Source organism: Salvelinus sp. IW2-2015, linkage group LG23 (genome assembly GCF_002910315.2).
Source record: "Salvelinus sp. IW2-2015 linkage group LG23, ASM291031v2, whole genome shotgun sequence".
In the NCBI taxonomy this organism is placed as follows: Eukaryota; Metazoa; Chordata; class Actinopteri; order Salmoniformes; family Salmonidae; genus Salvelinus; species Salvelinus sp. IW2-2015.
The window spans coordinates 39,088,691-39,114,687 of NC_036863.1; the positions used below are offsets into that span (position 1 = coordinate 39,088,691).

Below are 25,997 nucleotides of genomic sequence, written 5' to 3' on the forward strand. Positions count from 1 at the left end.
GGGCCTGTCATTTTCAATGGGAAGAGAGAGATTGGCCTTAGCCAGCTGCCAGTGGGATTTTAGTCAATCAAAAGAGTGCTTAGAGAAGATTAATCTCAGATAATCGGCACTCCTAGAAGACACTGCAGCATAAACCAGGAGTAGCACAGCATAGAAATAGTCCCTACTGCCGCCTCCACTAGGCTAACTGATGGCCCTACACAAGACAAACTGATGAAAGTAGACCTACTGATAAGTCCACTCCAACAACTGAATGGGTTCTTGGAGAGTCAATGAGCTTTCAGGGAATCCATGAGTTTATCTGTACTGATGCCCGCTCATTCATTCATGCATCCAAAAGCTGTCATCAGTCAGACCTCCCGTTGTATTCAATCAGAGTTCCAGATTCCTTATGACCATGATTACTTCAAGATTCAACTTTGACAGTCAATTGCTGGGTCACCATATAGGTGAGAAATTTATTTTTCAAACTGCATGCATATTAGGAGTAAACATATTTTCTTTAGTTTAGAATAGCAAAATAKTAGACTATATATCAAGTAAAAGTCAGGCTGTTTTGCTGTGGAAATTTGTTCTGTAAAACTTGAGCGTTCTATSAGGGCTCCGGACTATGGATCCACAAATGTCTCCTAGGACAGTGGGCGGGGGGTTGTAGCCTTGACAGGCTCATTGAGATGAGTCATCACTTTCTGTCATTACTTACAGTCTGGTTTCTCAGAAACTAATTTGGTTAAGGCCCCATTCTTCGAGACCTAGCGGTCCTACTGTGTGTTGCTCTGAATGTTCATGAGTTMCATGCCTTTTTCTCTTTCTACTTATTTCCATCTGTCTCTTTCTTTTATCTTCTTCCTCTTTTCTCTCCCTCCTTCCCCAATAGTCTCTGGGAGATGGACAGACAGAAGAGCCCACTTCATTACATAGCAGATGCRCCCAGATGTTCCTGTCCTATACTGTCCTACTTAAGCAGTGAGAGATGGAGTGGCAGCCCATAAGAGGCTTTTCTCCAATGAGGAGATGTTCTTTCATAGAGCTCTCCTAAAGGGATCGTGTGAAAAACAGAGCGGGCTGGGGCTCAGCCAGAACACTAGCCCAGCAGCTGCCAATAACACTCACCGCTGGTCAGACGCCTGTGCCAGCTGCTGGCTGGAAGCCACCCTTTCGCTCTAGAAGCCAATGGAAGCTGGAGAGCATGAACCTCGGTTGTTATAACACATCTGCTATTCACGAGGTGGATAATATCTGAAATGATTTTGGAATCAAGTGACTGTTTTTTACACTAGTGAAAGAGTCTGAGGTTGTCAATGCCCCAGGAAAAGGTCAGAGAACAGATCTCTAGACTCCTTGGCTGAGCTGCTATTGACATGGCTGTAATCTCCAGAGCTGGAGATAAAGATTTGACCTCAAAATGGGACTACAGCTGATTGATGTGTAAGTAGAGGGGTTTGGTCTCCCTGTCTCCTGGTCCTCTCTTATTTTGCTTCATCTGGGTCTCCTGCTAATCTGGGCAACTGTAAACTGGTGGGTCTTCAACATAAATCCCCCTCTGTCCCTCATCTGAGAGGGAGATAAAGATTCAGATTGCTGTTTCTGTCCATCTTCAGCAAAATAAGCAATGCTCATCAGTCCATCTCTCTTGGATCTGTTTTCCCAGGGTTTGGATGTTGTTGTCACTTTAGGATTTATTTAGCTGGATTCTGGATTGTTACATACGCCTCTTGGAGGAGGAAACGCAACACCCTGCTACATCTCAACTCCCCGTGGAGCGAAAGACATCAGAAAAGAGAAATCAAGACTTGTTGACGTTTCACAGGTGTTTTGAATAAGCGGGACCAGTGAATAATTTTTTTGATTGATTCTGTCTTCAATCACATCCTACTTGTATAAACCTTGCATGAGAAGGATCAGATCTGTAACAGTGACACTGGTTTTGCGTACTAACTTTTTTGTTGTTATTCTTTGCATTAATAACACATCTGTATCATCAAGGATTCAGTCTCCAGTCTACTTTTTGGTCACATAWATGCAAAAGAAAGAGGACTTGCAGGCAACAAGTAAGAAAGTCAGATTTGCTAAGTCAATTTCACCTCAGTCAAAATACTTTTATCAGTCATGTTTGCTGGTGGCAGAGGAGGCGGTGGCAAGGGTGGGAAGTTTTCGGTAGAGGACCTGTATGGCATCAGYAAGAAGCCCAAATCTTCGTCATCCGCTGGGGGCACAACAGCCAAGAGAGGGTCCAGGAGAGCCCAGCAGAGGAGTGAGTCAGAGATGGCCACCCAGATCCTGGAGGCCGCCCACAGGCTGGTGGAGAAACGCAGACTGGAACTGTACCTCAGAGAATGTGCAATCTCCCTGACTGACTGTGAGGCTGAACGCAGTGCCATGATATACAGGTGAGCGAGAGGGAGACAGAGAGAGAGAGAAAGAAGAAAGAGAGAGTGTAGCCCCACTCTCACTGCATTGAGTGATACATAGTCAAATGTTTAATGGTACAAAACATAGTCATATCCTTTTAACACCTTGTATGTCCTGCCATAATTTAGGAGTGCACTTTCTCAGATTCAATCACTCCATTAACTATGAGAATAGATTTCTTTAGAAATGTGTTTTAAATCTGATTTCCTAGTGTAGTGGAAGCTTTCTGATTTCACACACACATAATCAAATGAATTCTGAGAAAGATGGGATGGGATTATGTTCTTATAAGAGAGAGGATGGCATAGGGTGTAGGTTGAGACAAATCAAAACATCAGGCTTTGGGAGAGAGACAGAGAGGGGCACAGTCTGACCTCCTTACTCCTGCCATCTGTGGATAATCCACTGGCTGTTTTAAAATTACATTTTGGGCATGGAGTTGTCACTTTGAATGGCCTATTGTTGGTGTTTGTGTTGTTTTTCTATTCCAGAACCCAGGTGTTATACATCACCAGGAGATTATTTGTATGACCTAAAAGATGGTGACAGATGTGCTGCTTTTTAAAAATGGTCACCTTGCAGTTACACATTTCCCCCACTAGAGACCAACAGAATGCCGGCGTGTCCTGCACAACAGGATTTTACACACAGATGGTGTAAAATATGGTTGTATGAAGAATATTTCTGGCTGTAAAATTGTATGTTTGTGCCTGACAGTCTAATCATGTTAGTGTTAGTAGGATGTGAGCCGCCTGTCACATTTTCTGTCATCCTCTTTTTACCCAACAACTACCCATTTCTAGCCTATTACCCTCAGCTTGACAGGGTCCGTTTAAAACTGCGGTCAAGTGAGCCTTACTGGTTAGTAGTGATTGTACAGCCATTAAAATGTATACAAATGTTAGGGTTATGGGTCAAAGCTTGTGGTTAAGGTCTGGGTTATGAGCACTAGTAAGTAGTGTGTATTTTCAGTATCCGCAGTAGTGGTGTGAATGTTTGAACGTTTAAACGACATTGTTAACGTTTAGAAAAAAATGACAGCAGTAAACTGAGCGCCGTCTGGTAGGGGTTTCCACTAGTCACCACAGCCACAAAGTTTATGGCTATACTCGAGTCACACCGCATTATTTCTGCCTCATGCACAAATTCATACKGTTACTCCTATGACCAGAGAAAGTGAAATATTCCTCGATTTAAAAAAAGACACAGCCGCTAATAATAACGCAAGCCTATCGATACACAAAATTCCCTTTTGGGAGTAGGCCTGGGATGACCAGGGATGTTCTCTTGATAAGTGTGTGAATTAGACCCTTTTGCTAAGCATTCAAAATGTAACGAGTACTTCTGGGTGTCATGGAAATGTAGGGAGTAAAAAGTACATACATTTAAAAAATATAAATAGTAAAGTAAAGTACAGATACCCCCAAAAACTATTAAAGTAGAATTTTCAAGTATTTTTACTTAAGTACTTTACACAACTGGATACACTTTGCTACTCATTCAAAAAAGTGTTGAATAAAAAGTGTTGACAGTGCTGACATGAACTCACTCATAAAAACAGCAGCTTTTTGTTGTATTCGTTGACAGTCTCTCTCTATTCGTGGTTTTTAGACGTTTTGAAATAACAGTATCAACTTAGGCTACTTTTCTGTGCGCTCTGGTTTTCACTAGTTACCACGGCCACAAAGTCAAAATTGGCTATAAGCCTATCGTAAAAATGAATTTAAGTTTACGGTTAGGCATGAGGTTAGCAGTGTGGTTAAGTTTAGGTTTAAAATCATTTGAAGAGAAATTGTTGAAATACGTAGCCAGGGCAGTCCTGATTTAGATTTAACTGCATTTCCCCCATTTTTTAAATATATTTTTTTACATTTGTTACATCCCTAATACGCAGATGGAAAGGGATCTGGCAATGGTGCTGAAATTAGTACAGTTATGCTCTCCCAGTGTAACCCTCACATAATCACTGGTTCTGAAAAACCAATAGGCTACATCAAACACTCTGCAGCACACCAAAAAATGGTATTGGAAAAAAGCAGACCTTTACTTATAATCCTAACTCTCCAATGCATATTTCTTCTTTATTTGTTATTCATTTCCATTCTATAGTTACACATCATCATCCCAACTCCTCTCCTGCTAAAAGATTCSACAATATGACGTAAATAGTCATTGTGCAGAACCATATCCTGGAAAAGTAACACAAGTTATGTCCTCACAAGTTATGTCCTTTCAGCTATGAAAGGCTGTGTGATTCAATGACAGTTTCTTGGAACTGAGATAGCTCTTTAGTATATTAGCAGGTTCTCATCTCTGAGCAATGAACAGATTATATCCTCTCACTGCACAGATGCACTGCTCATTGATTGGCTCGCTGAGCCGAGATATCCCTGTGTGATTGGCTCGCGCTGGTCAGTGTGCACCCATAGACAGTCGTCTGGTGTTATCAATAGAACACGGGTTCATCCCTGTAGTTTGGGGACACTTGCTCATTTGCAAGCAATGCCAGAAGGCCACCGTCATGCACTCCCAAGCACAACAACTTTACAATTATGTTATTATACACGATTCTGCAAACCCAATTGAGCATTGAAGAAGAAGAAGCATGTATTTCACACAACTGTATTTGAATGTATATTAAATGTTGTTTCTTATGGGATAATATGATATCACATTTTATTTCATGAACTAAATGTGAGTAAATCTCACAGGTAAATGCAAGAGAGATCAATGCCCTGATCTGTTATACCTGTCCTTGTGCTTGTCTCCACCCCCTCCAGGTGTCGCTCATCTTCCCCGTTATCCCCTGTGTATTTATACCTGTGTTCTCTGTTTGTCTGTTGCCAGTTTGTCTTGTTTGTGAAGTCAACTAGSGTTTTGTCTCAGCTCCTGCTTTTCCCCAGTCTCTCTTTTTCTCACCCTCCTGGTTTTGACTCTTGCCTGTCCTGACTCTGAGCCCGCCTGCCTGACCTGATCCTGAGCCTGCCTGCMGTCCTAAACCTTTGCCCCACTACTCTGGATTATCGACCTCTGCCTGCCTTGACCTGTCGTTTGCCTGCCCCTGTTGCTGTAATAAACATTGTTACTTCAACACCGTCTGCATTTGGGTCTTACCTGAAACGTGATATTGCTTTTAGAATCATTGATTTGTTTTGGTCTCCCAGAGCACGCCAGCCAGCCATCTCGCCCATATACCCATATACCCGGTGACTTATGTCATGATTCCTTCAAAAGCCAATTAGGCAGAAAGAGCTGTCACCACCATTCACTTATTGCACTGTATATCCCCATCCCCACATTCACTCATATCTGCCAAAAGTATTAGGCTGCTAATATACAGTACCACTTCCTCAGAAACTGTGGAAGTAATTAAGAGATCCGTCGACTGCATGCCTGTGTTTCAGTATGGGGAAGGAACAAGCAGGAGATAGGGTGACAGACAGAGATACCATGACAAATGGGGGGAGGGGGAATCCTCAGTCAATATGCTTGAGTGTCAGTAGGATTTATATAATAAACGGGGTGGCCTTTAACAGACCTGCATGTGCGTGTTTCTTGAGTATCGAATTTAAGACTGCCATGCAGTTCGGGTTTATCGATGTGTACGCGTATGCACCAGTGAAAGGGATTTTAGATGCTTTTCATGCGATGTTTTCCCCCCTGAATTGTGCTATAGATTCATGCAGAATAATGTATGTTATATGCATGTGTTAGAAAGCACCCATTCTGTTTAATGTGTAAACTATACAGAGAGAGAGAGGCGCCTCTCGCAATCATCGATTTGACGTGTGTCGCGATTAACACTTTGGGAGCCTCTGCAATGAGAACCAGGGATTGGAATTATAAATCTGAAGAGAATTAGCCATCATCATTATCAACAGCTCAAATGAGACAGCTGGACACAAGGACATAGTAGCATCGCTTTATGCATCTGATTAGATAGTCTCAATGTTGCCCAACAATTATGCTGTGAAATGGTAACCTTATGCCATGGGGATCCTGTTTTGATGAGGGAAATGAATAGCCTGACGGATATCCGACAGAGATTATAGCAGTTATGATATTGACAATATTCAAAGTGGATGAAATTAGCACGCCATTTGGCGGTGCTGATGTTGCCTTTTCTGCACCAGTTCGATGTCGTTGCGTGAGGCTGGGCACTATGTTAGATATAGGAAAGACATCGGATGTGTGCATGCGAAGACCATGGTGTTTTAGCGCGTGTTGAATTCTGTGAGCCTGTGAGATGTAGCACATCCCCGGTTTTTATTCGTTGAATTTGCGTCGAAATATGCAATGCGACCCGAGGTGTGAGAAAAATGCCTGTAGCTCATGTCGTTGATGCGCCGCACTCCGGGTCTCTAGCTGGGCTCGACAACGATAGACTAACCTCAGTTTGTAGCTGAAGAGGAGACAAGCAAGTTGATGAATGCTTTACCACCCTACCTTTTTAATTTGTAGCAAAAACATATAGCAACCATCTTCCTCGCCTCCGGGATCTTTCCGGATGTCTCTGCAAGACTAGGCAAATCAGCCGGCTTGTTTTAAGTGAGGAATCTGTTGCGCTCTCGTGCCGTGGAGAGCGCGGTTGGAGAGGTAGCCTACCCCAGCCCGTGGAACTGCTTGATCAGCCTCCGACTACGAGCCGAGGACCACACTGTATACCAGCTCCCCGCTGATGATGGGAGGAATGTTCTCACTAGAAACCTCTTGAGACTGAGCAACACCAGACAGGAGAGGAGAGACGGAGACAGACCAGACGCTGACTCTGCGTGCCAGGTTAGGGCCTGGATTCTTGCCGGCGCCTGTGGATCTGGCCCAAAAATACAAACCTTCCCTGTTTGGGCATTTGTCTGGACAGGGACATTCTCACTGTACAAGCAGCTTGACGTTGTAGCAGCAATTTTGCAGACATTAGTATTTTGGGGTCTGACCCTAAGCAGCATCCCAAAGAGCCTCTCCAGGGGCCAATTTAGTGAACCAGAGACTAGGCAGTGGTCACTATGCAGGTTTCTTTCGCCTGCACTGAGCACAACCTGAAGAGCCGCAGTGAAGACCGACTATGTGGCCTTCGCACCGCGCCACCCCCTGGGGGAGGTGGTGGAGGGAGCAACCCAGGGGGTAATGGCAACTACAACACCCATGGCTCAGCCAAGCCCAGGGAGCAGTCGGGGTCCCGCCCGGTTCCCCAGGGCCATGCCCACATGAAGGAGGCCATAGGGCGCCACAGCAGTATGAAATACAGGTGAGCATGGGGGAGGGAGGGGTACGGAGAGGGTTGCTGAATATTTGGGATGGAGAGTGAAAGGGCACGCCAACAGAGGTGGTACAGACAGATTGGGTGGGTATCTGATTCAATGAGTGAATGAGAGTTTTCATGTTGTGTCTGAAGAGCGATGAAGTCTCATTGACCTCCACTTAAATGATGGATCATTATGATGAAGGACTCAGACACAGCACTCTCTCTGGAACATGACGGCAACTCAGGTTACCCCACTTTCACTTACCATGAAGGGCTTCTCAGACAGCCGGCTGCCAGAGGTAACTTCATTGCATTTCAATTAACACCTGAGTTGTAGTGGACGGTGAACAACTATGTTAGGATTACATCATTTACGTGGCTGGGAGTTTTTGTTTTTAGTGTTTCTCATGTCTATTTTTGTGTGTGTAAGCTACTGTGTGAAATCACAACAGCCTCATCATATTTTGCTGGTTTCCTGAACATTTATTAGCATAGAATTCATCCAGCTGTGAGCGTTATAGTGGAAAGTAAGTACTGTGTATTCATTTGATAGGATTAGCATCATCAGATAAGAACAACAAGGGGACTGTTTCAATGTCACATATTGTGATATTGAAATACAACAGACAGATCTGTATTCCTTTTAAGCCTGTTCCAGAATAAGATGGAGCGTGATAGAAGTGAGTAGTCGTTAAACAGATTGACAGCTGCCTACGTCAGAGGAAAGAATCATTCCCGATCCACTGTCCCACCGTCTTATTCTGGATAGGCAATGAAAATGCCCCTTAGCTCAATCGTGACACCATTCTCTTCACTCAATTAGGTTTTCATTTAAGAGGCCATTTAAATAGGGAATGAGGCAGAAGAGGAAATGGGATGCCAGGACGTGGTGTTTTATGTCATTTGTGCATACTGCATATTGATATAATTGGATGGGGAATAACAACCTGATTAGTGGGTTTCTGTCATTGGGTTGGTTTTGAAATGAGCACGCAGCCCAGAAGGCCATGGCATTGTGCCTAGTGCCTAGTGCCCACAGTGTGCGTCTGTGTTATTTTCAAAGCTGCAGACATCCCTGGTCCTTATCAGACTCCCTCTGCCGGAGTACTCATCCCAAAATTCACCCTGCTGCCACCACCATCGCCTCCAGGGAACAGTGTCACTAAGCCCCATGTGCAACGATGACCAACAGAGAGAACTAGTTGTTTTYTAAAAAGTTTTCTTTATTATTCGTCTGAAACATTCCTTTGACACACAATACACTAAAATGTTCAAATCAAATCAAATCAAATTTTATTAGTCACATACACATGGTTAGCAGATGTTAATGCGAGTGTAGCGAAATGCTTGTGCTTCTAGTTCCGACAATGCAGTAATAACCAACAAGTAATCTAACCTAACAATTCCACAACTACTACCTTATACACACACAAGTGTAAAGGGATAAAGAATATGTACATAAAGATATATGAATGAGTGGTGGTACAGAACGGCATAGGCAAGATGGTAGATGGTATAGAGTACGGTATATACATATGAGATGAGTATGTAGGGTATGTAAACATAAAGTGGCATAGTTTAAAGTGGCTAGTGGTACATGTATTACATAAAGATGGCAAGATGCAGTAGATGATATAGAGTACAGTATATACATATGAGATGGGTAATGTAGGGTATGTAAACATTATATTAATGCATTGTTTAAAGTGGCTAGTGGTAAATTTTTACATAATTTTCCATAATTTACATAAATGTTATGCACGAGAATCCGTTTGAAAATGAACTTAGAATAGGAAGTCCCTTTCCCTCGCTAATACAATGGCCAGCGAAGACATGCCAGTCTGGCCTAAAACAAGCTTAATCAGCATCAGTGTCACTGTCCCACCATCATAACATGACGTTACCGCACACAAATATCTGCTATGCTCATTTCAGTTCTCGTAAGGAAAACAGCAGATAGTGATGATAGTGATTGGAGTGAGCTCCCCTGTGTTGACTGTGTGAGCCTTCTCGTTCTGCATGTCGTCATCCACTCTGAGTGAAACAGCTGAGAAAGGGGAGTGGAGGTGAGGTTGGAGAACTCACTTTCCTCCCTCCTCCGCCGCCTCCCTCTTCTCTGCATGTTCCCTAATTGCATATTCTAACTCATTAGCCAGATCATTCATCAGAGCTGAGAGGGACTCCTCTTTGGCAGGTCGCAAAATACACTGACCACCACTCCCATTAACTCTGTTGGTCTGTCTGTCTGTCTGTCTGTCTGTCTGTCTGTTGTCTGTCTGTCTGTCTGTCTGTCTGTCTGTCTGTCTGTCTGTCTGTCTGTCTGTCTGTCTGTCTGTCTGTCTGTCTGTCTGTCTGTCTGTCTGTCTGTCTGTCTGTCTTTTTTCTTCTCTCTATAATGTTGTCTCTCACCCCCTCTCTCACTCTTACTCTCACTCATGTCTTCTTGTCTCCTCTCTAATTCCTCTTCCTCTCTCTCCCTGTAATCTCTCTCCCCTTGCGCCACCATTCTACCCCTCCCGTGATCTGTCTCCCCTCTCTCTTTTTCCTCTCTTACACTCCCTTCCTCTCCTCTTCTTAGTCAACACTTGCGGTGCATTGCAGCATTCTCTGCACAGTAGCCCGGGAGAAGCTGTTATGTGTAGCCTATCGGTTAAGAGCATTGGGCCAGTAACCGAAAAGTCCCTGGTTCAAATCCCAAGCCAACTAGGTGAAAAATCGGTCGATGTTCCCTGGAGCAAGGCCCTTAACCCTAGTTGCTCCTGTAAGTCGCTCTGGATAAGAGCGTCTGCTAAATGACTCAAATGTACATGTGTGTGTATGTTTAATATTGGTTTTCAAATATAATGTCAGTTATAAAAGACTATGCATGCCTTAGTATGTATGAGCATGTTTCTTTTGTGTTGTGCGATGCACTTTCATGCGTTAAAGCACTCCTTTGGGTGCTGCTTAAGTAATACGGTATGTACATGTATATTAGCATAGTATGTCTTTYCAGTTTGAGATGAAACTCCTCTGTCTAGTTGTATGTTCCAGTTGTGTGAGTGATCTGAGATGGAGCAGATCCATCACTGATTGTCCATCAAAACAGCCATCTCGTATACAAGAGATTCCAGGATTAGAAGAGCCACTGATGGAAGAGTGACAGGAGAACAGGGTTATTGATGACGTTAAGGTTGTTAGTAGAAGTTGGTGGGAGTAGAGTAGAGTATGTGTGGTAGGAGGGCAGAGGGCGTGTGCCTGTGAGCATGTATGCTAGTGCCTGTGTGTGTGTGTTATTGTCATCGTTGGTGTGTATGTGCGCGTGCGTATGCGTGTGTGTGATGTGCCCCAGTGAACTGCATGCTCAGTGTGTGTCTGTATTGTGACAATTTGTCACAGCTGTATTTGGAAGAAGCCATCGCCCTGAGGAGCTGTGCACTTGCACTGAATCCACATGAAAAATATATACTACAGTTGACTATAGAATACTACAGTCCTTACTATAAAATTATATAGTAAACTGTAGTATACTGTAGAATACTATACTACATACTGTAGTATCCCTCGATCATGTGTAGTACTTACTATATAATGTTGTAGTATACTGTAGAATACTATAGTAAATACTACAGTATTATCAGAAAGAAAGGCACTAGTACAGTTTAAGTCGGARGTTTACATACACTTAGGCTGGAGTCATTAAAACTCGTTTTTCAACCACTCCACACATTTCTTGTTAACAAACTATAGTATTGGCAAGTCGGTTGGGACAAACAATAGTACGCAAGTATGAACACCATGGGACCACGCAGACATCATACCGCTCAGGAAGGAGACGCGTTCTGTCTCCTAGAAATGAACATACCTTGGTGTGAAAAGTGCAAATCAATCCCAGAACAACAGCAAAGGACCTTGTGAAGATGCTGGAGAAAACGGGCACAAAAGTATCAATATCCACAGTAAAACGAGTCCTATATCGACATAACCTGAAAGGCCGCTCAGCAAGGAAGAAGCCACTGCTCCAAAACCGCCATAAAAAAGACAAAGATCGTACTTTTTGGAGAAATGGTCTGGTCTGATGAAACAAAAACAGAACTGTTTGGCCATAATGACCATTGTTATGTTTAGAGGGAAAAGGGGAAGCACGGGGGAGGCAGCATCATGTTGTGGGGGTGCTTTGCTGCAGGAGGGACTGGGGCACTTCACAAAATAGATGGCATCATGAGGCAGGGAAAATTATGTGGATATATTGAAGCAACATCTCAAGACATCAGTCAGGAAGTTAAGCTTGGTAGCAAATGGGTCTTCCAAATGGACATTGACCCAAGCATAGTTCCAAAGTTGTGGCAAAATGGCTTAAGGACAACAAAAGTCAAATGTATTGGAGTGGCCATCACAAAGCCCTGACCTCAAGCCCATAGAAAATTTGTGGGCAGAACTGAAAAAGCGTGTGCGAGCAAGGAGGCCTACAAACCCGACTCAGTTGCACCAGCTCTGTCAGGAGGAATGGGCCATTATTCAACCAATTTATTGTGGGAAGCTTGTGGAAGAGCTACACCAAACGTTTGGACCAAGTTAAACAATTTAAAGGCAATGCTACAAATACTAATTGAGTGTATGTAAACTTCTGACCCACTGGGAATGTGATAAGAAATAAAAGCTGAAATAAATCATTCTCTCTACTATTATTCTGACATTTCACATTCTTAAAATAAAGTGGTGCCTAACTGACCTAAGACAGGGAATTTTTACTAGGATTAAATGTCAGGAATTGTGAAAACTGAGTTTAAATGTATTTGGCGTAAGGTGTATGTAAACCTACGACTTCAACTGTATATATTACAGTATACTATTGTCCACAAAAAACACTACAGTATATACTACAGTATAGATTTCACTGTAGTGTTTTTGTGGACTTAAAGTATTTATACTACAGTTAAGTGTAAACTACAGTATACTACAGTGTACTACAGTATGCACTGTAGTGTTTTTTTTCAGACTTTAGTCTACAAAAACACTACAGAGAATACAACAAAAAGACAGCAAAAGCACAGGGAATATATAGTATTTATTATTATTATTAAACCTTTATTTAATCAGGAAGGGCTCATTGAGATGTAATCTCTTTTTCAAGAGCGTCCTGGCCAAGATAGGCAGCACCAAGTCATCAAAAATTACAGACAAACAACATGAAAAACTACAAGTAATCTAGTAAAAACCATAGAATTCACAAAGTATAACAAAATCAAAAACAATAAATTAAAAACATTGACAGGTCAGGGAACATCAAGGCGGTGGCCCGTTCCTGTAGGTTCATGCTCTACAACATCGCAGAGTACGACCCTGCCTCACACAGGAAGCGGCGCAGGTCCTAATCCAGGCACTTGTCATCTCCCTCTGGATTACTGCAACTCGCTGTTGGCTGGGCTCCCTGCCTGTGCCATTAAACCCCTACAACTCATCCAGAACGCCGCAGCCCGTCTGGTGTTCAACCTTCCCAAGTTCTCTCACGTCACCCCGCTCCTCCGCTCTCTCCACTGGCTTCCAGTTGAAGCTCGCATCCGCTACAAGACCATGGTGCTTGCCTACGGAGCTGTGAGGGGAACGGCACCTCAGTACCTCCAGGCTCTGATCAGGCCCTACACCCAAACAAGGGCACTGCGTTCATCCACCTCTGGCCTGCTCGCCTCCCTACCACTGAGGAAGTACAGTTCCCGCTCAGCCCAGTCAAAACTGTTCGCTGCTCTGGCCCCCAATGGTGGAACAAACTCCCTCACGACGCCAGGACAGCGGAGTCAATCACCACCTTCCGGAGACACCTGAAACCCCACCTCTTTAAGGAATACCTAGGATAGGATAAAGTATCCTTCTCACCCCCCCCCCCCCTTAAAAGATTTAGATGCACTATTGTAAAGTGGCTGTTCCACTGGATGTCATAAGGTGAATGCACCAATTTGTAAGTCGCTCTGGATAAGAGCGTCTGCTAAATACTTAAATGTAAAATGTAAATGGAATCAGTCTCAGGATCATTCATCAGTGATTTAAAAATACCAATCGGGACAAGTTCCTCCAGTTTAAAAGTATTTTGTAAGGCGTTCCAAGAACAATGGCGCAGAGTACATAAAAGCCCTTTTACCAAATTCAGTTCAGACATTTGGAACAGTTAGCAGGATAATCAGCGACGAAGAGAGTACCCACCACATTTCTGAACAATAAAAATGCCCAAATAAAAAGGTAGTAAACCCAAAATGGCTTTGTAAATAAAAGTATACCAGTGACTGAGCCTACGAGTGACTAGAGAAGGCCAGCCAACCCTGGTWTACAAAGTGCAGTGGTGCGTAAGGGTTTTGCAGTTTAAAATAAATCTCAAAGTGCCATGGTAAAGGGTGTCAATTGATCTCAAACACTGAGCGGAAGCATTCATATATAAAATATCCCCATAGTCTAGTAAAGGCATAAATGTAGCTGATACTAGCCTCCTTCTGGCTTCAAATGAAAAACAGGCCTTATTCCTAAAATAAAATCCCAATTTCAGCTTAAATTTTTTTGTAAGTTGTTGAATATGCAATTTAAAAGAGAGGCCGTCATCAATTAAAATTCCAAGATATTTATATGAGGTTACAGTCTCAATCTCAATGCCCTGACAGGTAATAATAGGTGAAAAGTTCAGAGGTCTATTTCTTGCTTTAGAAAACGCCATTAGTTTAGTTTTGTCAGTATTGAGGATAAGCTTCAATTGACACAAGGTATGTTGAACAGTATAAAAAGCATTTTGCAAGTTCTGGAAAGCTTTTGTAAGAGACGAGGCACAACAGTAAATAACAGTATCATCAGCATAAAAATGAAGTTGCGCATTTTGGACATTTTTGTCTAAAATATTTATATAAATAGTGAATAAGAGAGGACCAAGTACAGAGCCTTGGGGCACACCATTACAGACAGACAATTTAACAGACATGAGCCCATCAAATTGAGTGCACTGAGTTCTATCAGACAGATAGTTAGCAAACCATGCAACTGCATGCTCCGAAAGACCTACACTCGACAATCTCTGCCTTAGTATAGCATGATCAACTGTATCAAAAGCCTTAGAGAGGTCAATAAAAAGTGAGACACAGTGCTGTTTTTTGTCAAGGGCTTCAGTGATATCATTTAGACCATAGTACTATAGTATTTATACCATAGTACCATAGTATTTTTTCATGTGGGAACCATCTGTACTGTATATCTCTCTCTTCTGCTTGTCTCAGGTGAAACCTAACTGTAGGCGTCAGCAAAGACTATAATGCTGACTTTACTGTAACAGACCAACCTGTGTGCTTCCGGTGTGCTTGTGTAATGATGTAAAGAATGTCCAGATCCCTAAAATCACCTAGCATGGCTCCGTGATTTATGGCAGGAGAGAAAATAGATGAGAACTTAGTGTAGGAACAGAAAGCATCTGTGCCTCTGTGTGTGTTCACTGTATGAGTGCAGACTGTTCAGTATGTAGATTTGTGTGCATCTGCTCATCAAGTGTGAATATTCATATGAGCACACAGACCAGCAACCAGCCAGCTCATATGTAAGTAGGCTATGTGAGTTTATGTTTGTGTACTGTGTTTCTTTTATATGTCTTCATATAGTCCCCCACAGACTGACAGACAGCAGCTCTGCAGATTGCAGCACTGCGGAGGAGGGAGGGGGGGGGGGCAGTTGTCAAACATACTGACAGTGACAGTGACACTCTATCATAATCACCCAGAACCCAAAAGAAGTGTATGTTGCATATCTACCAGCAGCAGCTGTAATTCGTACATTCCCCTCTGTTTGTGTGTTTGTCTCTCTGATTGTCACAGGGCCAGATCCTAACTTGATTTCAACTCTTGAAGTGACATCGATGCATGATTTATGCTAAAGSCTTAGCCTCCGTTTGTGTTCTCCAAAGAAATTAGGGGATATAATTAGGCAAGCATATTGAGCTATAGACATAAGCTACTACGCCCACATGAAAAAATACTGTAGTATACTACAGTATTTACTATAGCATTCTGCAGTAAACTGTTGTGTAGTACTATACTATACACTAGTATCCCTCAATCACGTGTAGTACTTCCTATAGCATTTGTAGTAAACTATAGAATACTATACTACACACTGTAGTATCCCTCAATCATGTGTAGTACTTACTGTAGAATTCTGTAATAAAATGTAGCATACTATACCATACGCTGTGTACGACTTACTATAGACTTTTGTAGTAAACTGTAGAGATCCACGGAGGTACTGCAGGAGGTCCGCAAATATATATATATATACAGTTGAATTCGGAGGTTTACATACACTTAGGTTTGAGTCCTTAAAACCCGTTTTTCAACCACTCCACAAATGTCTTATTAACAAACTATAGTTTTGGCAAGTCAGTTAGGACATCTACTTTGTGCATGACACAATTATTTGTGTCATGCACAAAGTAGATGTCCTAACTGACTTGCCAAAACAAGTCAGAGAGATTATTTCACTTATAATTCACTGTATCACAATTCCAGTGGGTCAAAAGTTTACATACACTAAGTTGACTGTGCCTTTAACACCTTGGAAAATTCCAGAAAATTATATCATGGCTTTAGAAGCTTCTGATAGGCTAATTGACATAATTTTAGTCAATTGGAGGTGTACCTGTGGATCTATTTCAAGGCCTACCTTCGAACTCTTTTCCTCTTTGCTAGACATCATGGGAAAATCAAAAGAAATCTTCCAAGACCTCAGAAAAARATTGTAGACCTCCACAAGTCTGGTTCATCCTTGGGAGATATTTCCAAATGCCTGAAGGTACCACGTTCATCTGTACAAACAATAGTACGCAAGTATAAACACCATGGGACCACGCAGCCGTCATACCGCTCAGGAAGGAGACACGTTCTGTCTCCTAGAGATGAACGTACTTTGGTGCGAAAAGTGCAAATCAATCCCAGAACAACAGCAAAGGACCTTGTGAAGATGCTGGAGGAAACAGGTACAAAAGTATCAATATCCACAGTAAAACGAGTCCTATATCGACATAACCTGATAGGCCGCTCATCAAGGAAGAAGCCACTGCTCCGAAACCGCCATAAAAAAAGCCAAACTACGGTTTGCAACTGCACATGGGGACAAATATCATACTTTTTKGAGAAATGTTCTCTGGTCTGATAAAACAGAAATAGAACTGTTTGGCCATAATGACCATCGTTATGTTTGGAGGAAAAAGGGGGAGGCTTGCAAGCCGAAGAACACCATCCCAACCGTGAAGCACAGGGGTGGCAGCATCATGTTGTGGGGGTGCTTTGCTGCAGGAGGGACTGGTGCACTTCACAAAATAGATGGCATCATGAGGCAGGAAAAATTATGTGGATATATTGAAGCAACATCTCAAGACATCAGTCAGGAAGTTCAAGCTTGGTCTAAATGGGTCTTCCAATGGACAATGACCCCAAGCATCCCTCAAAGTTGTGGCAAAATGGCTTAAGGACAACAAAAGTCAAGGTATTGGAGTGGCCATCACAAAGCCGTGACTCTCAATCCCATAGAAAATTTTGGGCAGAGCTGAAAAAGCGTGTGCGAGCAAGGGCCTACAAACCTGACTCAGTTACACCAGCTCTGTCAGAGAAATGGGCCAACATTCACCTAATTATTGTGGGAAGCTTGTGGAAGGCTACCCGAAACGTTTTGACCAAGTTAAACAATTAAAGTCAATGCTACCAAATACTAATTGAGTGTATGTAAACTTCTGACCCACTGGGAATGTGATGAAAGAAAAGAAAAGCTGAAATAAATCATTCTCTCTACTCTTATTCTGACATTTCACATTCTTAAAATAAAGTGGTGATCCTAACTGACCTAAGACAGAGAATTTTTTACTAGGATTAAATGTCAGAATTGTGAAAACTTAGTTTAAATGTATTTGGCTAAGGTGTATGTAAACTTCAGAATTCAACTACAGTATATATATATATATATATATAGTATTATATATATATATATATATATATATATATATATATATATATATATATACATATATATATATATATAGTATATATATATATACTTTAGAATGGTAACCATATATAATATATCTATATATATATATATATATATATATATATTATATATATATATATTATATATAGTACATTTCTCAGAAGTTTGGACACACCTACTCTTTCAAGGGTTTTTCTTTATTTTTTACTATTTTCGACATTGTAGAATACAATTGAAAACATCAAAACTATGAAATAGCACATATGGCATCATGTAGTAACCAAAAAGTGTTTAAAAAATCCAAATATATTTTATATTTGAGATTCTTCAAAGTAGCCACCCTTTGCCTTGATGTCAGCTTTGCACACTCTTGGCATTCTCTCAACCAGCTTCATGAGAAATGCTTTTCCAACAGTCTTGAAGGAGTTCCCACATATGCTGAGCAATTGTTGGCTGCTTTTCCTTCACTCTGTGGTCCAAGTCATCCCAAACCATCTCAAATGGGTTGAGGTCAGGTGATTGTGGAGGCCAGGTCATCTAATGCAATGACATAGCGATTGGAACCAAAAATCGCACATTTGGACTCATCAGACCAAAGGACAGATTCCCACCAGTTTAAAGTCCATTGCTTGTGTTTCTTGGCCTAAGCAGGTCTCTTCTTATTATTGGTGTCCTTTAGGACAACAAAGCACAACAAAGTCAAGTGTGTTTCTTTGCAGCAATTCGACCATGAACGCCTGATTCACGCAGTCTCCTCTGAACAGTTGATTTTGAGGTGTTTGTTACTTGAACTTTGGGAAGCATTTCTTTGGGCTGCGATCTGAGGTGCAGTTAACTCTTACTTATTCTCTGCAGCAGAGGTAACTCTGGGTCTTCCTTTCCTGTTGCGGTCCTCATGAGAGCCAGTTTCATCATAGCACTTGATGGTTTTTGCGACTGCACTTGAAGAAACGTTCAAAGTTTTTTAAATATTCTGGATTGACTGAACTTCATGTCTAAAAGTAATGATTGACTGTCATTTTCCTTTGCTTATTTGAGCTGTTCTTGCCATAATATGGACTTGGTCTTTTACCAAATAGGGCTATGTTCTGTATACCACCCCTACCTTGTCACAACACAACTGATTGGCTCAAACGCATTAAGAAGGAAATAAATTCCACAAATGAGCTTTTAACAAGGCACACCTGTTAATTGAAATGCATTCCAGGTGAGTACCTCATGAAGCTGGTTGAGAGAATGCCAAGAGTGTGCAAAGATGTCAAGGCAAAGGGTGGCTACTTTGAAGAATCTCAAATATAAAATATATTTTGATTTGTTTAACACATTTTTGGTTACTACATGATTTTATGTGTTATTTCATAGTTTTGATGTCTTCACTATTATTCTACAATGTCGAAAATAGTACAAATAAAGACATTCTGTTGAATGAGTAGGTGTGTCCAAACTTTTGACTCTTACTGTATATATTAAAAGTTGATTTTTTATTTAATTTTTTCTATATTTCTATGTGCTAGTAACAACATAATAAACACATTTTGTATTGACATACCTACAGTAGAAAAGAGGAGAATATGTTATTTTTAATAACGTCAACTTTTCATTTGTTAACTCCTAATATTGAGCAAATTACACTCATTGTAGCCAATTACACTCACTGGAGTATGTGACGTAGGCTTTGAAAAAGCATCCGTGAATAGGCTACCGGTGGGGCAATTGCATCTGACTGCTAGTAAGCTTTCTTGACATGGACCTAATTTTTTGCCAACACATGGCTGACCTTTGTTTAACCAGCAAAGCAGCTGCTCATTCAGAAAATGTGTTTGGAGTTACCTGTTAGAGTTCACAATTCCTCTTCCAGTTATAATATCAGGAGGTCAAAATAATGAGACACTATCTACCAAATCTATTCACTTTAAAATGTTGATTACTTCTCTTCGCCATTATCATTCACCTGATGATAAGACAAGACGTGGGGGAAAAAAAGTTTTGTTAGAGTATGATGGGTGTCCCTGGGTCGCCAGTTTTCCTGGTAAGGAGTCCCTGGGCAACAAAAGGTTGAAGACCCCTGCTGTAGAATACTATACTACACACTGTAGTATCCCTCGATCATGTGTAGTACTTACTATAGAGTTATGTAGTAAACTGAAGTAAACTGTAGTATACTGTAGAATACAGGTTATTGAAAATTTGCTCCTTTATCATTTTTTCCAGTAGGTTTCCTCAAGGAGAAAGTCCACACTTCTATGTCAAAGATAATAACACAAAAACACTACAGTACATACTAGAGTATACTACAGGCCACAAAAACACTACAGTACATACTACAGTATACTACAGGCCACAAAAACACCACAGTACATACTACAGTATACTACAGGCCGCAAAAACACTACAGTAAATACTACAGTATACTACAGGTGGCAAAAACGCTACAGTAAATACTACAGTATACTACAGGCCACAAAAACACTACAGTAAATACTACAGTATAGTTTTAAAAATAATATCTGTAAAAAACACTATTATAAATGCTACAGTATACTACAGTAAAATCCGCAAAAAAACAGCTATAGTAAATACTACAGCAATGTCCGCTAAAACACTACACTACAAAAACACTATAGTAATACTACAGTATTCTATAGTAAACTATAGTATTTTTTATGTGGGTGGGAGTGGTGAAAACATGGGCGTTAAGGAAAGGCTTGCGATTTTTTGTTGTTGTTGTAGTTATCAGCTAAAGTGTCATATCTATGTTGATATGGTCAGTATGCTGTGATTTGAATCCCTGTCGGTATTGAAAGTGAGAGTTAGTGTGTTTTGCCCAGAGGCTAGTTTGTGGGGGATAAAGAATGACTCATGCAATTTATTATAAAGTGCTCCATCCTCCCTCTCCCTTCACATACAGGATCATGCACAATTTTTTGAGTACATGTGACTGACACAGAAACACACAAAACACGTATGTATGTGTTGTATTTACGCACACAATGGCACACAAATGCACACATATGCATACGTCTAAAAATAGCTGCCTGGGCAAATAATAAAAGAGCAGGGAAAATAAAGCAGTGCCCGTCTACCAGGATCTAAACGCTCTGACAGTCTGTCTCTTTCCATCAGGCTATTTGTGGCGAACGCAGGCAGGCAGACAGGCAGAGGGGCGAGGCGCTGGAGATAAAAAGATGGCGAGCAGCAATGAGTTCCGCTGCAGTTCTGCTGCCTATCCAGCTGGCTTATTAGAGTGGAGGAGAGCATGCGTGGAGGAGAGGAGGAGGGCGAGGATGAAACACACAGAATTTCCAGTGGCACACACTTGCATGACCAGAACTCACTGCAGCTCTCTGATCCCACTTCGATCCTGCCCTTCAACAATCAGCTGTCTGGATAATCAGATGTGGCAGGCCCAGCACTGTGCTCTAGAACCATATAAACCATTTCAATCAGCCCCATGTTATTACTTATATGCAGAGTATATACAGCTTCATCTGGCGTAGGGGTGAAACAACCCAGTGCCCTCCCATTGTTATAGCCTATGCACTATATTACACTATATTACACTGAACTGTTGATGTGAGAAGGGTAAAGGTCAACTGTTCAACATTGGCCGTCTGGGCACTCAGGCAATGGCGATCATTTTATCACTGCCAGAAATACACTCACTTATCCAGATTTCCAWGCAGATAATAAATGTATTGGCCTTACCCAAAGTTATTTAGAATTAGTATCTGCAGATTGTGTTGGAAAATCTAGTGGAGAGGTGTAGGCATTGACACTTGTAATTTAGGAAACTAAACTACATTCTGTGAATGTACCTACTGTGCTGGAGGCACTAGAAGTGCTAATGTAGGTAGCTTTTGAGGTGACGGTATACAGTACATCTTTTTCATGTCCCTAACAAATGTTCATACCTCTTATTTTCTCTTCACGACCCCTGTCTTTCTCTGTCTCAGGAACCTGGGGAAGTCTGGTCTGCGTGTGTCCTGCTTGGGGCTGGGTTAGTACAAAACAAATGGACCAGAACAATATGCATTATAGACTCCCTGAGCAATGTAACAGAACTGATTCTCCCTCTGTCTCTCTCCGTATGTCTGTCTCTGTCTGTCTGACGGTAGGCACCTGGGTGACATTTGGATCGCAGATCTCTGACGAGGTGAGTTTTGTATTATGTAACAATGATTTGGGACACCATGTTTAACCCAGTCTGAGGGTGCAACTGTTAGTCTCTCTCTGTCTCACTCTCAGTTTCTCTTTTAGTCTCTCTTTCTCTCTTTCTCTCTCTCTCTCTCTCTCTCTCTCTCTCTCTCTCTCTATCTCTCTCTCTCTCTCTCTCTCTCTCTCTCTCAATTTAATTCAAAGGGCTTTATTGACATGGGAAACATACAGTCTGTCTCTTATACACATCTAGATGTGTATAAGAGACAGGTCCTCTCTCTGTCCTCTCTCTGTCCTCTCTCTGTCCTCGCTCTGTCCTTTCTCTCAATTTAATTCAAAGGGCTTTATTGACATGGGAAACATATGTTTACTTTGCCAAAGCAAGTGAAATAGACAGGAAATAAACAAGGTAAATAAACAATCGAAAATTAACGGTAAACATTACACTCACAATTTCTTTTAAAGAATATAGACATTTCAAATGTTATATTATTAGCTATGTACGAAAGTGAAAATAAATAAACGGATAGATATAGGTTGTATTTACAATGGTGTTTGTGCTCCACTGGTTGCTCTTGTAATGACAGATCGCAGGTCTTGCTGCTGTGGTGGCAGACTATGGTATTTCACCTAATACATATGGGAGTTTATCAAATTCTTTGTAATCTGAGGGAAATATGTGTCTCTGGTATGGTCATACAGTTGGCATGGGGTTAGGAAGTGCAGCTTGGTTTCCACCTGTCTTCTCTTGAGAGCCACGTCTGCCAATGGCGGCCTCTCTCAATAGCAAGGCGATGCTCACTGAGTCTGTACATAGTCAAGGATTTTCTTAATTTTGGGTCAGTCACAGTGGTCAGGTATTCTGCTACTCTGTACTCTCTGTTTAGGGACAAATAACATTCCAGTTTGCTCAGTTTTTTGGTTGATTCTTTCCAATGTGTCAAGTAATGATCTTTTTGTTTTGTCATGATTTGGTTGAGTCTAATTGTGTTGATGTCCTGGGGCTCTGTTTATGTTTGCGAGCAGAGTCCCCGTACTAGCTGGCAGAGGGGACTCTTCTCCAGGTTCACCTCTCTGTAGGTGAGGGCTTTGTTATGGAAGCTTTGAGAATCATTTATTTTTAGGTGGTTGAAGAATTTAATTTAAAAAACTCTGGATTTTGATCATTAGCGGGAATCGTCCTAATTCTGCTCTGCATGCATTGTTTGGTGTTTTACGTTGTACACTGAGGATATTCTTGCAGAATTCTGCATGTAGAGTCTCAATTTGGTGTTTGTCCCATTTTGTGAGTTCTTGGTTGGTGAGCGGACCCCAGACCTCACAACCATAAAGGGCAATGGGTTCTATATCTGATTCAAATATTTTAAGTCAGATCCTAATTGGGATGTCAAATTTTATGTTCCTTTTGATGGCGTAGAAGGCCCTTCTTGCCTTGTCTCTCAAATCATTCACAGCTTTGTGGAAGTTACCTTTGGTGCTGATGTTTAGGCAGAGGTAGGTATAGTTTTTTGTGTGCTCTAGGGCAGCAGTGTCTAGGTGGAATTTGTATTTATGGTCTTACTGAGATTAACTGTCAGGGCCCAAATTTGACAGAATCTGTGCAGAAGATGTAGGTGCTGCTGTAGGCCCACCATGGTTGGGGACAGAAGCACCAGATCTTCTGCAAACAGTAAACATTGACTTCAGAGTCTAGTAGGGTGAGGCCGGGTGCTGTCGACTGTTCTAGTGCGCTCGCCAATTCATTGATATATATGTTGAAGAGGGTGGGGCTCAAGCTGCATCCCTGTCTCACCCTGAGGAAAGAAATCAATGTGTGTTTTTGGCCAATTTTAACCGCACACTGTTGTTTGTGTACATGGATTTCATAATGTCGTATGTTTTCCCCCCAACCCCGCTTTCCTTCAATTTATAAAAAAAATCAACAAAGCATGAGAAGACTTTGCTTTTGGTTTGGTTTGTTTGTTTGTCAATTAGGGTGTGCAGGGTGAATACGTGGTCTGTCATATGGTAACTTGGTAAAAAGCCAATTTGACATTTGGTCAGGACATTGTTTTCATTGAGGAAATGTAGKAGTCTGCTGTTAATGATAATGCAGAACATTTTCCAAAGGTTGCTATTGATGAATATACCACGGTAGTTATTGGGGTCGAATTTGTCTCCGCTTTTGTGGATTGGGGTGATCAGTCCTTGGTTCCAAGTATTGGGTAAGATGCCAGAGCTGAGGAGGATGTTAGAGAGTTTAAGTATAGCCAATTTAAATTTATGTTCTGTATATTTTATCATTTCATTTAGGATACCATCAACACCACAGACCTTTTTGGGTTGAAGGGTTTTTGTATTTTGTATTGTAGTTCATTCAGTTGAATTGTAGAATCCATTGGGTTCTGGTCGTCTTTAATAAATGACTTTTTACAGATTTTTTTATTGAAATTTTATATGTTTTTGCTGTTTGTTCTTTGTTATAGAGCCAAAAAGATTGGAGAAGAGGTTTATCCATACAGCTCCGTTTTGAGTAGACAGCTCTTCATGTTTTTGTTTGTTTAGTGTGTTCCAATTTTCCCAGAAGTGGTTAGATTCTATGGATTCTTCAATTACATTGAGATGATTTCTGATGTGCTGTTCTTGTATTTATGTACTGCTTTAGTGTTTCAACATGGTGAAACCGTAGGCTCAGTGTTTCTGGGTCTCTGTGTTTTTGGTTGGATAGGTTCCTCAATTCCTTTCTTAGGTTTTTGCATTCTTCATCAAACCATTTGCCATTGCTGTTAATTTTTTTAGATTGTCTGGTTGAAATGTTTAGATTTGATAGGGAAGTTGAGAGGTCAAATGTATTGTTTAGGCTTTGTACTGGCAAGTTTACACCTTCACTATTGCAGTGAAACGTTTTGTCCAGGAAGATGTCAAAAAGAGATTGAATTTGTTGTTGGCTAATTGTTTTCTGGTAGGTTTCCACACTACTTTCCTTCCATCTATAGCATTTCTTAATATTATGCAGTTTATTTGGCTTTGATGTCTCATGATTGAGTATTGCTCTGTTCAAGTAGACTGTGATTTTGCTGTGATCTGAGAGACTCTGGGTTGAGGTCGGTAGTAGTCTACAGTACTGCTACCAAGAGATGAGCTGTAGGTGTACTTACTGTAGGAGTCCCCTAGAAAGCCTAGCATTGTCTATGTACAGACCCAGCGTTCGACAGAACTGCAGGAGTTATGACCTGTTTTTTTATTGGTTGTTTTGTCGTAGCTGTGTATAGCGCGGCATATTGGGTAGGAAATGTTGTCACCTCAAGGTAGGTGTTTGTCCCCCTATGTGCTGAGGGTGTCAGGTTCTTGTCCAGTTCTGGCGTTTAGGTCGTCAAAGACTAGTACATGTCCCTGGGTCTGGAACAGTGGCGCTCGGTGCTGTTTAAGAATAGGGAAGACGATTTTTACTTTTCATGAGCATAGCCTTATTTCTATTACAGTATATTGGATGACTCTCATTCATATTCCATTCACCCAGTTCACTGTAACAGCGATAGGTTTAGGCTACAACATGATTCAAACATTTTCTCTATAGCCATCATGAGGTTGCTACAACCTAGCCTATGAATGAAAGTTTACCACGTAGGTGCACACAGGTCGAGAGAAAATGTTGAGGTGACAGACAGTGATACATTCAGAGTGTAATCATTAGTCCAACAGTTGCAAATGAGAGTTTCTATTGGACAAATTAATGTATGTTTATCCCCGTTTCTTTCAGTTTGCTTACGTTTAAGAAACGTTGTTCTACAGAATCGGCGGAATAAATACACACCTGATCATGTGTAAACACGATGCACTTTCATAGCAGCCACGTTGTATTCCTTCTCGCATCTATGYGCTCTCCTCCTCTCACCTTTTCCCTTCGCTTGTGGACTTCAATGCACAACACATCAGCTGTATGTAACCAGGAAAAAAAACTTTACAAACCAAACCATATCATAACCACTACACACAGCTTACATCATTGTCACCATATTAGCTAAAGTAACGTCATAGTCAACATAGCTAATAGAACTAATAGTAAGTAAACCCGTTACAATCATGCAGTAACGTTACAGTGTACAGTTAGTAATTTAGCACTTACACCGGCGTGCCCCCGGAACAATAAATTAGTTCAACCAAAAGCTTACCTTGACTTGGAAGAGTTTCAGTGTTGTGTTGGATAGTCATAGCCAGCTAGCTAACA

The 25,997-nt window shown here is 41.4% G+C and overlaps 1 protein-coding gene across 3 annotated transcripts in view; it reads left to right on the plus strand.

Annotated features, from left to right (window-relative positions):
* Positions 1–890: 890 nt before the first annotated feature.
* LOC111950776 (voltage-gated potassium channel subunit beta-3) overlaps positions 891–25,997 on the plus strand; it is a 32,036-nt gene continuing 6,929 nt past the window's right edge. Inside the window, exons 1-3 of one of the 3 annotated variants that reach the window (XM_023968649.2) lie at positions 891–2,390; positions 21,589–21,632; positions 21,751–21,788. In XM_023968649.2, coding sequence (XP_023824417.1) covers positions 2,110–2,390; positions 21,589–21,632; positions 21,751–21,788 — 363 coding nt within the window. In that variant the 5' untranslated portion in view covers positions 891–2,109. Of the gene's footprint in view, positions 2,391–5,945; positions 7,658–20,758; positions 21,633–21,750; positions 21,789–25,997 lie in introns of those variants that run through there. The other 2 variants (XM_070434610.1, XM_023968651.2) reach the window with 2 other exon arrangements.